The 16,027-nt window shown below is 39.4% G+C and overlaps 1 protein-coding gene across 3 annotated transcripts in view; it reads left to right on the forward strand.

The window, feature by feature from the left end:
• Window positions 1-11,215, forward strand: part of ABCB11 (ATP binding cassette subfamily B member 11) — an 86,274-nt gene extending 75,059 nt beyond the window's left edge. For 2 of the 3 annotated variants that reach the window (XM_067741630.1, XM_067741631.1), the window contains exons 24-27: window positions 1,105-1,302; window positions 5,648-5,854; window positions 7,172-7,318; window positions 8,387-11,215. In XM_067741630.1, coding sequence (XP_067597731.1) covers window positions 1,105-1,302; window positions 5,648-5,854; window positions 7,172-7,318; window positions 8,387-8,587 — 753 coding nt within the window. In that variant the 3' untranslated portion in view covers window positions 8,588-11,215. Of the gene's footprint in view, window positions 1-1,104; window positions 1,303-5,647; window positions 5,859-7,171; window positions 7,319-8,386 lie in introns of all 3 variants that reach the window. The other variant, XM_067741632.1, reaches the window with a different exon arrangement.
• Window positions 11,216-16,027: the final 4,812 nt, after the last annotated feature.

Genomic DNA, 16,027 nt, shown 5'->3' on the forward strand with positions numbered 1-16,027 from the left:
CTGTGTGTGTGCAGAGCAGCCATTGGGGCTGGTTATTCAAGACCACTGATCTTCTAAATTCTGCAGTGTATGGGTGAACTCATATGCCCTCGGAATGGACAGACAGTAGATTTACAAACGTAAAGGAATGAAGTACCTTAGCATTAAAAGTTCTTCATAAAGCTGGAACTTGAATAAGGCAATGATATCCAGTGAATACTTGTTTTATAGTACACAGGTACTATAAAACACAGTTCCAGAATGAATGAAGCTACGTGTCTTTTGAGACCTACCCAACCACCAGGATTTCTACTGATATCCTGGTACGGAATGTAGAAAAACCAGTTTCTCCTGTCCGATAATACTGATTTAATTCATGTTTATCTGTGCTCCACATGAGTTCATGTGGACTCCCAGAAAATTATTTTGATCTCAATGAAATATCACTTTTTCTAATTGATAGTCCCTACAGGTGTTTTTCAATCTTCCCTGCCTAATTTTTAATATCCCAGTATGTGCAAGAGAGCCAAAAACCCCTAAACCCCAGTAAAGTCAACTAAATTCAGAAATCTTTTAAAATTGGTCAAATGCCCTATTTCTCCTTCAGCTCAATAAAAGGTAAGTCTCTGTGTGGTTTATTAAATGTCTATCCATTTCTAGAGTTTACACGTCAGAGAGTACAACTCAAGGTATTTCACCTTTGCAATTCAGGGCTCAAGTAACTTTCTGTGTAAGTCATTTCAAGTGTAATGCTATTATTTTAAATCTCTGGGGGAACAGAGCTGTAGGAATTTGCACAGTTACTGGCTTCTGTGATGTAATCATATCCTCTATTTTCTTCCATGCAGAATGTCAAAGAATGGGTGACAAGGAAATCCCCTTAGGTTAGAATGGGAATAAGAGATCAAATATCTTTAAATTCAGTGCTCAAGCCTCCTTTTATTCTACATCTGCTGGAATAGGGACTAGAATGCCATTTCATTAAGTTGCTGTCTTTGTACTTTGCACTTCAGCAGCTTGGTGTTGAAGGTATCTTAAGCAAGGATTTAAAACTCAGGCTTATGTGCATTTTCAATAGTCTAGATTCTAGTAGAGCATATATAATTCTAATCTTCCCGTCCACAGGACAACTTCCAGGGGCAGATTGACTTTGTTGACTGTAAATTTACATATCCTTCCCGACCTGATATACAAGTTCTGAATGGTCTCTCAGTGTCTGTTGGTCCAGGGCAAACCCTGGCATTTGTTGGAAGCAGTGGATGTGGTAAAAGCACCAGTATTCAGCTGTTGGAACGTTTCTATGATCCTGACCAAGGGAAGGTGGTAAGCAATGCAAAATTCTCAATGCATTTGAGAATTTGGCTTTCTGCAGAGTATCTCCAACCCCTAAAAGTCATCTTCAAGGTTGTGTCTTGCCAGACTCATTCCAAAGCGCTTGCCTTGGACAGTATTTTCCAGTTCCAGTCATTTGCTGGTTGACCTGATTCTACCTCACAATTTCTAACATTATAGTCTTCCCAGTTCCAGATGGTCTGCTGCCCAGTTAGGCAAAGAAAACTGCAAAGCTGGAGATGAGTGTACTTAACAGAAGCATTCACTTACCTGTAAATGGGGCAGAAAGTGCAGACTAATCAGGAAACTAATGACTGGGAATGGAAAAAGTGGGGGTGATAAGAAACACAATGATAAATGAGTAAGAAAGGGAATTTAGTATGAAAAATCCGAGACAATCCTGGTTCAAGAAGCTAAAGTCTAAATAATATAAGGACCTCACATTGGTAGTCATATGCCATAAATCTTTGGTTAGGATGTTTGAAAAATTGGTGGTTTGCTTTGTTGCTTATTTTCTACAGAATTTCTTCCTCTTTTCTCTTCTTTTCTTTTTCCTTTCTATTTTTTCCAAATAATACATGCAAAGGAGCACAAAGTAGAATAAGGAAGATTTGTTAAAAAAACCAAAACAAAACCAACCCCTTATTCCACCCTTTCCACCCCCCATTCTCCATTTTCCTGCTCAAAGGCAACTATCTTTAACCACTTTATGTTTTTAGATCTCCCAATGATTACCTCAGAGTCCCTAAATAATATGCTTATGCTGCTGTTTCACGATTTAACGAATTTAGACCCTCTGTTGATTTATTCTCAAGAGATGGAAATTTAGCTTACCCTCACTTCTCCCCCTCCCTTTACCCACCTCCTCCCAATATGGTTACATTACTTTTAAAAGTTCTTTTATTTGTAAATTTAATCAATACAATTCTGTTTCTTTTCCATCACCTATAGATAACATCTCTTGAATTCTCATTTTCTAAGATGAGAATATTAGCAATTCTACCTCTATTTTCACCTCTTCCTCCTCTTTTTACCTCTCAAGTCCTAATAACTATACTTTTATATTATCTTTTTTTTCTTTAATTGGAGTGTAATTGCTTTACAATGCTGTGTTAGTTTCTGCTGTACAGTGAAGTGAATCAGCTGTATGTATACATATATCCCCTCCCTCTCGGACCTCCCTCCCTCCCCCTCCCCCACCCCAACCCCCCATCTGGGTCGTCACAGAGCACCAAGCTGAGCTCCCTGTGCTATACTGCAGGTTCCCACTAGCTATCCGTTTTACACATGGTAGTGTATTTATGTCAAACCTAATCTCCCAATTTGTCCCACCCTCCCCTTCCCCCACTATGTCCACATGTGTCTGTTCTCTACATCTATGTCTCTATTCCTGCCCTACAAATAGGTTCACTATTTTTCTAGATTCTACATATATGCGTTGATATACGATATTTGTTTCTCTCTTTCTGCCTTACTTTACTCTGTATGACAGACTCTAGGTCCATCCACATCTCTACAAATGACCCAGTTTCATTCCTTCTTATGGCTGAGTAATATTCCATTGTATATATGTACCACATTTAAAATATATATATAAAATGCTTACCTTTTGTTTATAACATTTATTATCTTTCACGCTTTTACTCTAGGTTGATTCTAAAAGTTGAAAATCTATTAACAAGTTTTATTATGGCTAAGTAAATATTGTTCATCTCATAGTTAAGTAGTGAGGTACATTAGCATTACATTTTTCTTTCTTGATTGTTTTTCTGAAAGACTTTCTTTTTTCTTGCATTCTCTGCCTTTATAAAATCTTTAGTTTCTTCCAATGTCTCTCTCCTGATACCTATTCAGAGGAACCTGCTTCTTTCCCTTATTTCTGCCACTGCCTGGACTAAATACATCCTACACCTGCTGAACAACTGTCAGCCTATGAGTTTCCTGCAGTATCTTTTGCATTAGATCCATTATTTCCTAGTTCCCGTATCTTCCTCTTTCTTCGGTTTTCTGTCTCATTTTGTTGGAGTGCATCTGCAAGTAGTTTTCTAAGAAATGATGCAGAGGTGTGGGTCTGATTGATTATTTAATCCTTCTTTTTTGAAAAAGGACTTTCTGATATCCCTGAATAGTATAATCTTCATTGCAATGAGGATAGATAACATGATGAGAAATGCTGAAAGAAACTTGAAGGAGGCAACTAAAGTTTCCCTTGCATAAAGCAAAACAAGAAAGCAAGCAAACAGATAGTGGTAAAATCCAGGAAGTTATGAAAATAAGGAGTAAGAGTTGATTATCTGTAGTTTATAATCACTTTTATTAATTTTAGGTAAAGAGATTTTAATTTGTTTGAAAGTATTTGGTGATTGATGAATCTAGAAAGTATGTTGCACTGGGAGTCTGATCTCTACAAAGGAGAGGATCTAGTTTCCCCAAATGTCAGATCTTTCATATCTATCACCCAGGTAGATTGTGAACTACATGACATGCAGGGACCTGAATCCTTCATGTTTGACTTCTTCAACATTAACATGTATATTAAGTATATTTCTCTGAATGTACTCAGTGAATGTTCTGGTCACAGGTAGAAAGCAATGCCCATGAAGAAATCAGTATGATTCCTTGCATTTCATAGACACAATATATTTTGTTATATCATCGTAAAATGTTTCTACAAACATTTTTCAGTAGGAAAAATACCACCGTTAATGCAATTTTGAAAAATCCTCTTTGCTTTTAAGGAAACTAACAAACGCAAACATTCAACGTTTTCAACATTTAATTGGGTACCTGTGATGTGCCCAGCACTGCATTAGGCCCTGTGAGAAATTCTAAGGAGCATGAAGCATGTCTTATGTCTTCTAGGAGCTTACAATGCTAGCATATAGACAACAATTAGCAAGCAGCTCCAGTATTTAATTGTTAAATCGTGCTTTGCAGTCTATAAGTACTATGGAAAACGCATAGAGGAAGATGAGCGAGGGCTAATTGTTGAAGAATGCCTTATATTTTTTCTAGTAGTGTTTGTTTTTTACACTGTGAAAAAATTATCTAAAGCATCATATATTTACACCATTTAATATAATCTTTTTCTGAAATCATGGGGCCAAATACTTTACAGTATTACAGTATGTGAGACATACTGAACCTTTACTATTCTAAGCCTTTTAAGTGAAAGAGCTCAAATGGTAGACATACGAGTTCCTGTAATTAACTGCCTAGATAGATCATGATTTCCTAAAAAACAGAGATTTTTTTCTTTCTTTCTTTATTATTGTTTTAACATTTTTATTGGAGTATAATTGCTTTACAATGTTGTGTTAGTTTCTGCTTCATAACAAAGTGAATCAGCTATATGTATATGTATATCCCCATATCTCCTCCCTCTTGCATCTCCCTCCCACCCTCCCTATCCCACCCCTCTAGGTGGTCACAAAGCACTGAGCTGATCTCCCTGTGCTATGTGGCTGCTTCCCACTAGCTATCTATTTCACATTTCGTAGTGTATATAAGTTCATGCCACTCTCTCACTTCATCCCAGCTTACCCTTCCCACTCCCCGTGTCCTCAAGTCCATTCTCTACATCTGCGTCTTTATTCCTGTCCTGCCCCTAGGTTCTTCAGAACCACTTTTTTTTTTTTTTTTTTTTTTAGATTCCATATATATGTGTTAGCATACGGTATTAGTTTTTCTCTTTCTGACTTACTTCACTCTGTATGACAGACTCTAGGTCCATCCACCTCACTACAAATTATTTTTTCTTTATATAGCATACAAAAGACTGTCTAGCATGGTGCCTTTGTGGCAGGTAATTCAATATATGTTTGTTGGTTGACTAAGTGAATAAATGTACTCCTTTCTTACTGGGGTCTGTTGTCTCAATTATTCAGAGGTTAGTATCAGTGAAATCAAGGAAACAGGTTGATTCTTACATTGTCCAACAGCTTTACATAGGAAACCCCATTTCATAACCCATGGAGTCTCAAAATTGAGCAATTCTGTGTACTTGGAGAGGATGTGCTGCACCAAAGGATAAGGGGAAGTTGTTTTTTTTTTTTTAACTAGATACTGTCTGGACTGCCTTTCCTGTTTGTATAATACTACCCGTAGAACTAGAATTTGGGAAACAAACAACCATGTCTGATCACAACTTTGACACCACTTCTGGCAGACACCACCTCCAGAGGTCAAAGGCAACATAATTTATTTCCAAGAATCCTTAGATTGTTGTCTGTTAAGCAAAGCAAATATCTTGCATAACACTAACTCTAGGATACAAACTTTCCTCACTGCTGGAATTCTACAACTCAGTGCCCTGGTTGTCACCTCTGTTTGGCAGATGATAGATGGGCATGACAGCAAAAATGTAAACGTCCAGTTTCTCCGCTCGAAGATTGGAATCGTTTCCCAGGAACCAGTGTTGTTTGCCTGTAGCATAGTGGACAATATCAAGTATGGAGACAACACCAAAGAAATCCCCACAGAAAAAGTCATAGAAGCCGCAAAGCAGGCTCAGCTGCATGACTTTGTCATGTCCCTTCCAGAGGTGGGTACCAAGTCAGAGTCATTCTCTATGGCAGACAGGGAGGAAGAGAGGTAGAATGACTAAAAAGTATTATGACTGTGGCTCACGGAGAAGGTCAAAGGCAACACAACTTATTTCCCAGTGCCCTGAGATCGTCTCAGTCTTTTACGCAAAATGAATGTCCTTCATCAACATAATCTTTAGTTTTGGAAAGTAGTATGTTATCCAACGCAAAGGATGCTCTATTCCTTGTTGTAAGTGAAGCAGTACCACATTGAGCATCAGCTTAGCATAACGGAAAAACGTCCTGAGATTTGGAACAGACATTGATTTGAATCCAAGCTTGGCCACTTTCTAGTGTAAAGTTACTTCTGTAACAATTACTTTTCTGAGACTCAGTCGTCTACAAAATGCAAAAAATAACAGAATGAGAGAGCACACATAATAGCCTCAGAAAGAAAGCTGCTGCTGTTACTATTATGATCATGATCATGTCATTACTTGGCAGCAACTCCTGTGCGTGGTGGGTAAGTTGCATTTGCCTTGGAGTTCCTCACTTTCCCAGAGCCAAGTTTGAATGTAGTGTGATATTGACTCTGCTTTTTTCCATCCACCAAGGGTCTTTCTTGGTGGTTGATCACTAAGAAAATTAAGACATGGAAACTGAAAAATAGTAATCGGGAGAAAATGATTTCTGTAAACATTAAATGATAAGCTGGCTAGAATGGTTAGTACAGTACCTGATGCATAGTAAATACTCTGTGAATGTAACTGTTTTTTACGTAGGCGTCAGGTAGGGATTTTCCTTCATAATTTCATCTAAAACAACAAATATGTTAACTAGTTATGAAGCTCACAGAAATTTAAATAATTTGTTCATGATCACAGAGCTGGTATGCAGCAAGAGTGAAGATTGAAAGTTAGGCTTGTGTTCCAGAATGAGGCTACCTCAACAAGGGAATGGACCAGGAGATCTCTTGAAGGCCCTTGTATGCCTAGGATCATTCTGTCTTGGAAAGATCTTCCAGACAGGAGTTGGGAAATCAGGGAATCTTAAATCAGGGAGGATCTCATACTCAAGGAGAAAGAGATCAAAAATACAAATAAAAGAAATGCAGAGAAAGGGATACAAAGTCCCCGTGTTTCCCAACATGAAAGGTCATAAAACGCCATATTTTTTTAATATGCCTAAATGGATTTGACATCCTTTATACAAATTATTCCCAATTTCAAAAAAAACAAATTGTTTAAATCCTCAGAGGGGTCATTGATGTGGGCTCCCTACAGCACAGGAACAATGGCTGTTTCTGGTTCTCAAACTTACCATATTTTTTCCAGAAATATGAAACTAATGTTGGGTCCCAGGGGTCTCAACTCTCTCGAGGGGAGAAACAACGCATTGCTATTGCTCGGGCCATCATACGAGATCCTAAAATCTTGCTACTAGATGAAGCTACTTCTGCCTTGGACACAGAAAGTGAAAAGGTAGGTACTGACTTTCTGAAGTCTTAGATCATTATAAATGAGTTTTTTGCTGTAATATTTGTCCTTATAAAATGGCAGTATTGTTAATTTTCTGATTCATTAATAGTAGAAATTGCCACTCCTTTGTAGCACCCAAAGACAATAGTCTAGAGAAAGTGATTTAAAATAGGATTGCTTCAAATAAAAAAATTTTTTTCACTTTAAAATAAGAATTGTTTTTAAGATTGTTTAGGCTAGGTGACACTTTTTTCATGGGTAAATAATGAGCTTTCTTAAATAAAATAAAATAATCCAGGCCATCTGATAGGTATTTCATATTTTATAGTTCTAAAGTTCCATGGCAGAGCAGGTGGGAAGCATACAACACAAAGTTAGAGGCGGTATCGGATGTGCAGTTTGCATGAAAGGAAATGTAATTGGGCGAAACACAATTATGAAATTTACCATTTAGAATTAACTCCTTAAAAGTCAGGATTCTGTTTTGGAGAGAGCTAAAATGTCCTCAATGAGGAACAGTATCAGGAGTGACCTTTTTTTTTTTTTCCCTGCGGTACATGGGCCTCTCACTGCTGTGGCCTCTCCCGTTGCGGAGCACAGGCTCCAGACGCGCAGGCTCAGCGGCCATGGCTCACGGGCCCAGCCGCTCCGCGGCATGTGGGATCTTCCCGGACCGGGGCACGAACCCGTGTCCCCTGCATCGGCAGGCGGACTCTCAACCACTGCGCCACCAGGGAAGCCCAGGAGTGACCATTTAACTGTTACCTTACATTGTTTCCTTGGTTTCATTTTAGCAAACTAGACCCTCAAGTATTGTAAAATTACTTTGTGATCTTGTAGTTTGGTTCATTCTGGCTTCACTGAAATTTTTCAGCTTGTAGACTGCAATTTAAGTCACTGATGCATTGCATTCAGCAAATATTTATTTAATCCTCTCTCTCCTGTCAAGCCTTTGGGTTTAACCCCTGAATATAGAGATGTTAATCAGGTGGTATGAAACAGAACTCTCGTGATGGTGGGCCAGGGAACAAGCATGCGTCTTTGCATCAACTTTCCATCTTCCCTTTGCAGACGGTGCAGGTCGCCTTGGACAAAGCCAGAGAAGGTCGGACCTGCATTGTCATTGCCCATCGTTTGTCCACCATCCGGAACTCGGATATCATTGCTGTCATGTCACGGGGGATAGTAATTGAAAAGGGGACCCATGAAGAACTGATGGCCCAGAAAGGAGCCTACTACAAACTAGTCACCACAGGAGCCCCCATCAGTTGACCTGACTTGAGAACTTCATGCACAGTTGGTGCACCAATTACAGAAGTGCTGTGGGGGTTTTTTTTGTTTGTTTTTCTTTAAGCAGAAATAGTGATATTTTACTTTTACAGACGTGGTCATACATTGGCATCCGAGCTAATTTCTAATGACTTTCAATAGTAATTTAGTTTTAAGTGTCTGTATATAGAAAATGAAAGAAACTAGGGTCAGTGGCAGTGAGAATCCAGTGTCAAGCAGCTGCTCAGCCATCACCCAGTGCTTTCTCCATGCAGGAGCCAGTCCCAGTTACTACGTGGGTATTAGCAAGACTTGGAGGAAATGAGACTTTGAGTTTCTCAGGGACAGAGAACCATCCTTTGCATTTTTGAACCCTTAGTGTACACAAAGCCTGGTCGAGAATAGGCGCTCGACAAATGTTTACTGAGCTGGGCCAAGATCATATGGAGAAGAACAGAAGGACTGAAGACCAACTGTATTTTTTGACTGAAGTTTTCTTGCACGTGAAAGCAGATTCATTTATGTCTAAGGATGAAGATGGAGAAAGGAGGACTTTGATACTCTGGATGCTGTCAGGCTGAAAGGGGCAGAAAAAGGCAAGTATTAGCAGGAGCTTACCAGTCAGGGATGTTGATTTATAGATTCAAGGTGTAGTATGTGGGTGGTGAAGTCCCCATTTACTGGACTAGATTCTGCCGGTGTCCCTGGAGCAGGGGGCTCTATCCCAAGCCTTGTCCCCCTCCACATTGGTTGCTGTCCTTTGTTTCTTCAAATCCCAGCGTGAAATGAAAATAGTGAATTTTACCTTGTATAAGTGTTTTCTTCCTATGGCCAACAAATGAAATTCTGCCTACAAATGAAGCCTGAGCTATTGTATATTGAGGTATATTATTTGTTTCTGGTCCAGTGTTTCCTGGTAAATAACCACACAGGTGGTTTAACAGGTTAACTAGTTAGGTCAGGAGCATTGATGGTTGCAAAGTCAGGGAGGGAGAGGGTGGAGGACAGCATTCTAGTTAAGTTATGACAAATGGCAGTGACAAGTAAGTTGCAGAATAAAAATGCCATGAGAAGGAATTAAGCTTTGCAGTAAGCATGTGCTCATCTTGTAATATTGAAGAAAGAAGACCAAAATCTGTTTAAGTTTGCATTTCAAAGAGGAGGAACATAAGCTCTGTGCTGGGAGGCTGCCAGTTTCCTGGAATAGAATGTGTGGGGTGAGAAAAATGGATGATTAAGAGTTATTTTTTAGGGGTTTCCCTGGTGGCGCAGTGGTTAAGAATCTGCCTGCCAATGCAGGGGACACGGGTTCAAGCCCTGGTCCGGGAAGATCCCACATGCCACGGAGCAGCTAAGCCCATGAGCCACAACTATTCAGCCTGTGCTCTAGAGCCCACGAGTCACAACTACTGAGCCCATGTGCCACAACTACTGAAGCCTACATGTGCCACAACTACTGAAGCCTGTGCACTGCAACGAAGAGTGGCCCCCGCTCGCTGCAACTAGAGAAAGCCCACAGCCGGAAACGAAGACCCAACGCAGTCAAAAATAAATAAATTAAATAAATAAAAATTTTAAAGAAAGAGTTATTTTTTAAATAAGGTCCTTGGAAGTTATTGATGAGAGGGAAAATGTTGACTGGAGACGGCTTGAAATGATTTGGGAAAAACATTGAATTACAACTTCAAAAATATAGAAATGAAGTTGCAAGTTTATTTTGCAACACCAGGAGTTCCAATGTCTTCATTTTTGTTCCGTATCCTGTATCACTCACAAAGATTTGGTTTCTACAGTTTTATATTATTGTTTCTCAGGTGATGGAGGGACTTGCTTAATCTGTTGTGTCTGACACTTATCTCATCTTTCTGTAATTTCTAATGCTTTCAGGATGGGTTCTGCTGTGATCAAACTCTCCCTGTTACCCCAGTTAATAAAAGTTTACAGAAGAAAAAAATAGAAGGATTGGAAGATGAAGTTGGGGAAATTTCCCTGAGGGTAGGACAGAAAGAGATGAAGAGTTAGAAAATAAAATTTAGAGGAACAATTCAGGAGATGCAATAATTAGCTAACAGCAGTTCCAGAAAGACAGTGTAGAGAAAACTGAGGGGAAAAATGATTAAATAGTCCAAGAATATGTCCTATAATTGAAGGATGTGAATTTCCAACTTGAAAGAGTTCACCAAGTGTCAAATAAAATAAATAAACAAAGATCCTACCTGGGCACACTATTATGCAATTTTGGAAAACTGGGGGAAAGGAGAAGATACTAAAATTTTCTAAGAGACATATAATAAAGAAACATAATGACATAGGATCTCTTGACAATGACACTAAAAGTCAGAAGACATAAAGATTTGCCTTCAGAATTCTGAGGGAAAAATTATCTCCATCCTGGAATTGTATACCTAGCAAACTATTCTCAAGAATGAGAGAGGCCTAAAGAAATTCTGTCATGTAAGTGTCTCAAAACTGCATGAAAGCAGATACCCATAAACCAGAAATGCTACTATTTGAGAAAAAAATAGAAGAGTTGGCCTCCAGATCCTTTTGTATAGAAACACCTTTTCATACAGTTACTCTAAGTCTATTCTACATGTGCTGTTAGGAAATTGTTTCAATAAAAAGACTTTGAATTTAGTAGTGCAGTCATGCATGCAATTTTTTGGCAATCATACACTCACTTAAAAAGGTAGATCCTTTAATTTTTTGATGCTATGTCCTGAAAGAGGAAAATACATAGGATCATAATTAGGTATAGTTTGCCACATAGTTATTCATGAATTAAATGTAAGTTTCCTATCCTAAGATAATATCAGAATATTCTATTCAGGTTGTTTTAGGATCCTGCCTCATGTTTCCAACTAAGAGTTGGATCTGTTAATATCTCTTATGCATGCAGAATCTCTCTGCAGTCAGAGCACATAAGGATATTAGTGGAGATAAAAAATTGCAAATTTGGTTGCTGTTTCCAAACACATTTTGAGATAAATTTACATATGCGTGTGTGCCATTATAAAATAAGCATTATGTCCATTTGTATTTGCTGAAAATTTCCAGATCAAGTGAATAATCTCACCTGCCTATAAGAGACGTCAGGTGAAATTAACTTAAACGAAATTTGAAACACAATTCCAATTTCTTTCACACTGTATTCAATTAAATGTCAAATTAATTTAAATGGATAGACTGTAAATAAAGCAATGCACATGATTATCATCTAATTAGCACTGGCCAACATTATAATGTGCTCATTAGTGAGTTGTATGGTATCCTAAGGCTCATAATGAGTAACCAGGGTACGCGTGATTGGCATGTAGCTGTCTGGATGCAACTACTCAACCCAATAAATCAGTCCTAAGACAAACTGTGCAGTAGAAAAAGGAAGAATATATAGCCAGTGAGTTGGCAGTTCCTTCCTTCCTGTAATTCAGGTACAGCTCCTACTCTCAGATACAAAGAGATAGATGTGAGAAGAACAGAATAGCTGGAGATAGAAAGGGAGCTGTTCACTGAAGGTGACCCAGAGCTAGTGTCTACAGTTAAGAATGACTACAGAAAAGAAAGAAAATTGTGCTATCTTACTGGTTGAGAGTATATATTCCTGGTATATCAAGTATGGAATCAAAGTAAGAGACGAGCAATGTTTTCATAAAATACCTTAGAGGGCTTTCCTGGTGGCACAGTGGTTGAGAGTCCGCCTGCCGATGCAGGGGACACGGGTTCGTGCCCCAGTCCAGGAGGATCCCACATGCCGCGGAGCGGCTGGGCCCGTGAGCCATGCCCGCTGAGCCTGCACGTCCGGAGCCTGTGCTCCGCAAAGGGAGAGGCCACAATGGTGAGAGGGCCGCGTACCGCAAAAAAGAAAAACAAAAAAAAAAACCTTAGAGTTTGAAAATTCAATTAATCATTTAAATATACCCCATAGTAACATTCACAAACCATTTAATTATTTAGAAAGCATCTTGCCTTCATAATTTTTGTGTGTTATTGTGAAACCATTTAGTAGGTTGCAGAGGAGGAAGGCAGCTGTAAGTTGCATTCATTGTTATATACGTAAGAAGTTGTAGGTTGACACCCAATCCTACACCCCTTCCCTTGCTTACCCCTTGAGATAGAGGGGCCTCTGTCTCAGAGGTTGGAAAGTAAAATATTTACCTTCCCAGACTCCTTTGCAGCTAGGGTAAGCCATGTGACTGTTCTGGTCAATGAAATATAGACACAAGTCTCTATGGAGGCTTCCCCTTCTGGAACAAAGCCTGGGTTAAGAAAGCCCATTTACATTCCCCTCTCTTCTTTCCTGGATGCACGGCAGCCATGCTGTGGCCATTTGGATAGAAGCCACACACTATGGATGGCAGAGCAGGAAGAAAGACAGAGCCTGACTCCTGGACATCCTTAGGCAGCTGTTGCAGCCTGGACTGCCCACCTCCAGCCAACCTGTTACACAAGAAAAAAACACCTCTCACTTGTATAAGCTACTGAAGTAGTTTGTCATAGTTGTAGTTTTTGTTGTTGATTATGGATTAACACACTCAGTAGATACACTTAGATTTTTATGAATAAAAAACGTTGAAACATAAGTATAAAGACAATAGAGCAATGTTGAAGTATTGATGTGTGCACAAATGACCTCAAAGTATGACTTTTATATACAGAAGTATTCCAAAAACATTGAGTGAAAGAAGAAATTACTCAGTCTTTTTGCAAAAGTCACTGCTATGAGAAGGAGATGTCACTGGATGGATGTCCTTTGCAGCTCATTCTAGTGGATTTTCGGGAACATACCATATACCCTGCTTTATTACACTTTAAGTGAATGAGGCCTTTACTTAGAAACTTAGTGTTTTGTGATTATGCTTTCTCATCCTCTCCCATTATAAAATTGGTCTCAGACTGGGAACGATCTGGATTCCATTGGCAAGATATAGCCAGAGTCGAAAAGAAAGTGATTCAAGAAGAGGATGAATTTGAAAGGGGGGCAGGCAGGGGTTTAGAAGAGATGGGGAATAATGTTACCAGCTAATTTGTAGCTGGAGACAGTGTCAATCCAAAACTTTCCAAGCCCACAAGCCAGAGATATCCCTGGAGTCTACCCAGAGCCTGGAGCCCGTGGAGATCTACCCCAGGGAAAGGCCTATATTGAACCTTATCCTTGATTCTCTAGCACCTAAAGGCATTTAATAAGTGTTTGTCAGGTGAGCGGACAGAGGGGGTTAGAGAGAAAAAAGAGCAAAGACCGAAGGGGCCCTATTTGAGTCTGAGAAGATTTTAGAAGCTACGTGGAACTGAATCTCTAATTTAATTTAGCACGGTCATCCTCAGAAACCTTGGCATCATAAAATTTGGTGTTAGAATTTTTGTTGTATTCAAGAAGTACATTTCAACAGCCATATAGAATTAAAAAATAACTATTATCTTTATTTCTTTGAGAGATCCACAATTAGTCCACAACAAACTTACTAAAATGCTATTTCAAAGTTCTAGCACTTTCCTCACATAGCAAGTTGGTTAAACCCTTCCTCCTACAGAGTGAATTTTCTTGTTTCCCTTCTCACTCAGCCTGTTACTGTACATATCCCATTAGTATCTCTTCCAGCAAGAAGAATTTCTTCTTTACGATGTTAAGGAAGGGGAAATGGAGCTGGTGATTTAGTTACAGGATTTCTTTTGTTAAGATATTCGAGCAGGAAGTCTGTGAATACTTTCATATGAATAATTTTGCCCTCTAAGATCAGTTACATTATTTCACGTCTCCATGCATCTCCTTTCATAGCGATACAATTCAGATACTAATAGGAATAGGGTGTTTTAAAGACTTAAATGTATTACATAAATCTAAAATTGTTTATTAAAGTAGCAAATTACAAAATGGAGTACACTTTAGAATTTACAGCCTTGTTCATTTGCATGTAAGTAAAATTTAATGTACTCTAGCTCTTCTTCCAGTTTTATTGAATGAAATCCTCAGAGTTGCAGAATGTCAGAGCTGGAAGGAACCTTTCATTCTAAGCCCATTTTAAGCCCCTCATCTTAGAAACTGGTCAACTGAATCCACTAACATTAAATGGACTCCCAGTATCCCAGTGGTTAGACGCAGAGACAGGTTAGAACCCAGTCTAAGGACTCCATCCCGGGTGCTTGCTGCCAAACTCCAAGAAGTCTTTTGTACATCTATCTGTCTGTGAATTCTCTAGCACCTGCCCCCTTGAGTTCTGACACCTTTTGGGATCCATATAGGGATGTGCGGTACCATCTCTTGATTGGCCAGCATGAGCAGGGCACCGATACTCCAATGCTAAAAGGATAAGATCTACACAAAAATCTCACAAACTCAGACAGGAACGTTGACTTCCCCCTTGTTAAGTCAATGCAATCTTCAAATAGAAAGGCAGCAGGGCCTCTACAATTTCTTTCACTCAAAAAAATTATAAAAAGGCAGAGTTTGGAATGATTCTGTAGAAAAAGAGATATCGACGATCAGATGCTTTCAATGAAGAATTACTGAGTTTGAGGGCAAGGGTGGCATCTAAGAAAGGCAGTGATGGGTGAACTCAATGCCCACCTTTAGAAAACCCCTTCCATTAATGGCAGTGCGTGTGAGCAGGGATGACAGTCTGGCCAGTACTGTTCCCAAGACTGAATTCAAGAAGAAGTCAAGTCTTTGAACAGAAGTTGGGGCGTGATTGGCCCAACTGATATGGAAGGCAGCGGGGAGCTAGAGGAGAAGGAAGCTCTTCATCTTAATCAGCTCTGGGTTACTTTCCCAGGCACATATGTGGACTGCACCTCCTGTGGAGTGCCCAGATTGTCCCAGGGCAGTGGTTTCTGCTCTCGCTTGGGCCAGCACTGGAAATGGGCCAAGGTGGGTGAGAGCGATCGCTCCTGTTGGCAGCCCCCGGTCTGTGCCACAAATCCCGCTCGGCAGGACCACAGCTGCCACTCTTCTCATTACCTTCCCTGGGTCCCAGCAGCTTCTTCAGGACATAGTGTTTTGAGGGGAAAATATCACAGGTTTTGAGCAGAAGATAGATTCAGAAATCACCTGGCAAAATGTTCGAAGAAAAGATTCTAAGAAATTAAAAACCAAATAATTAGTCAGCTTTGTGTTAACCTTTATAACCCCAACCTTTGAATTTCTTCCCTCCTTGAGTGCAATCATGTCTGCGCTACCAAAAGAAACGAGATGCGATTTCTTCCAAGTCATTACTGTGATCTCCATCAAAGAACAGCAAAGACAGTAATTAGTACTCCACACCAAATCAGCCTCACATTTGACATAAATTGCATTTGTCCTCTGCAGAGCTAAAAGGAAGCGTTTCTAATTCTTAGAATTTTCTTATGAGTTGGTGTCATTTGGCAGAAGTTGCTGGAGTGTTGCTTCTTACAGACCTTTCTTGTTGTTAACTGTTTTTTTTTTTTTAAGAAAAACAAAATGAAGACTTC

Source organism: Pseudorca crassidens, chromosome 6 (assembly GCF_039906515.1).
Source record: "Pseudorca crassidens isolate mPseCra1 chromosome 6, mPseCra1.hap1, whole genome shotgun sequence".
In the NCBI taxonomy this organism is placed as follows: domain Eukaryota; kingdom Metazoa; phylum Chordata; class Mammalia; order Artiodactyla; family Delphinidae; genus Pseudorca; species Pseudorca crassidens.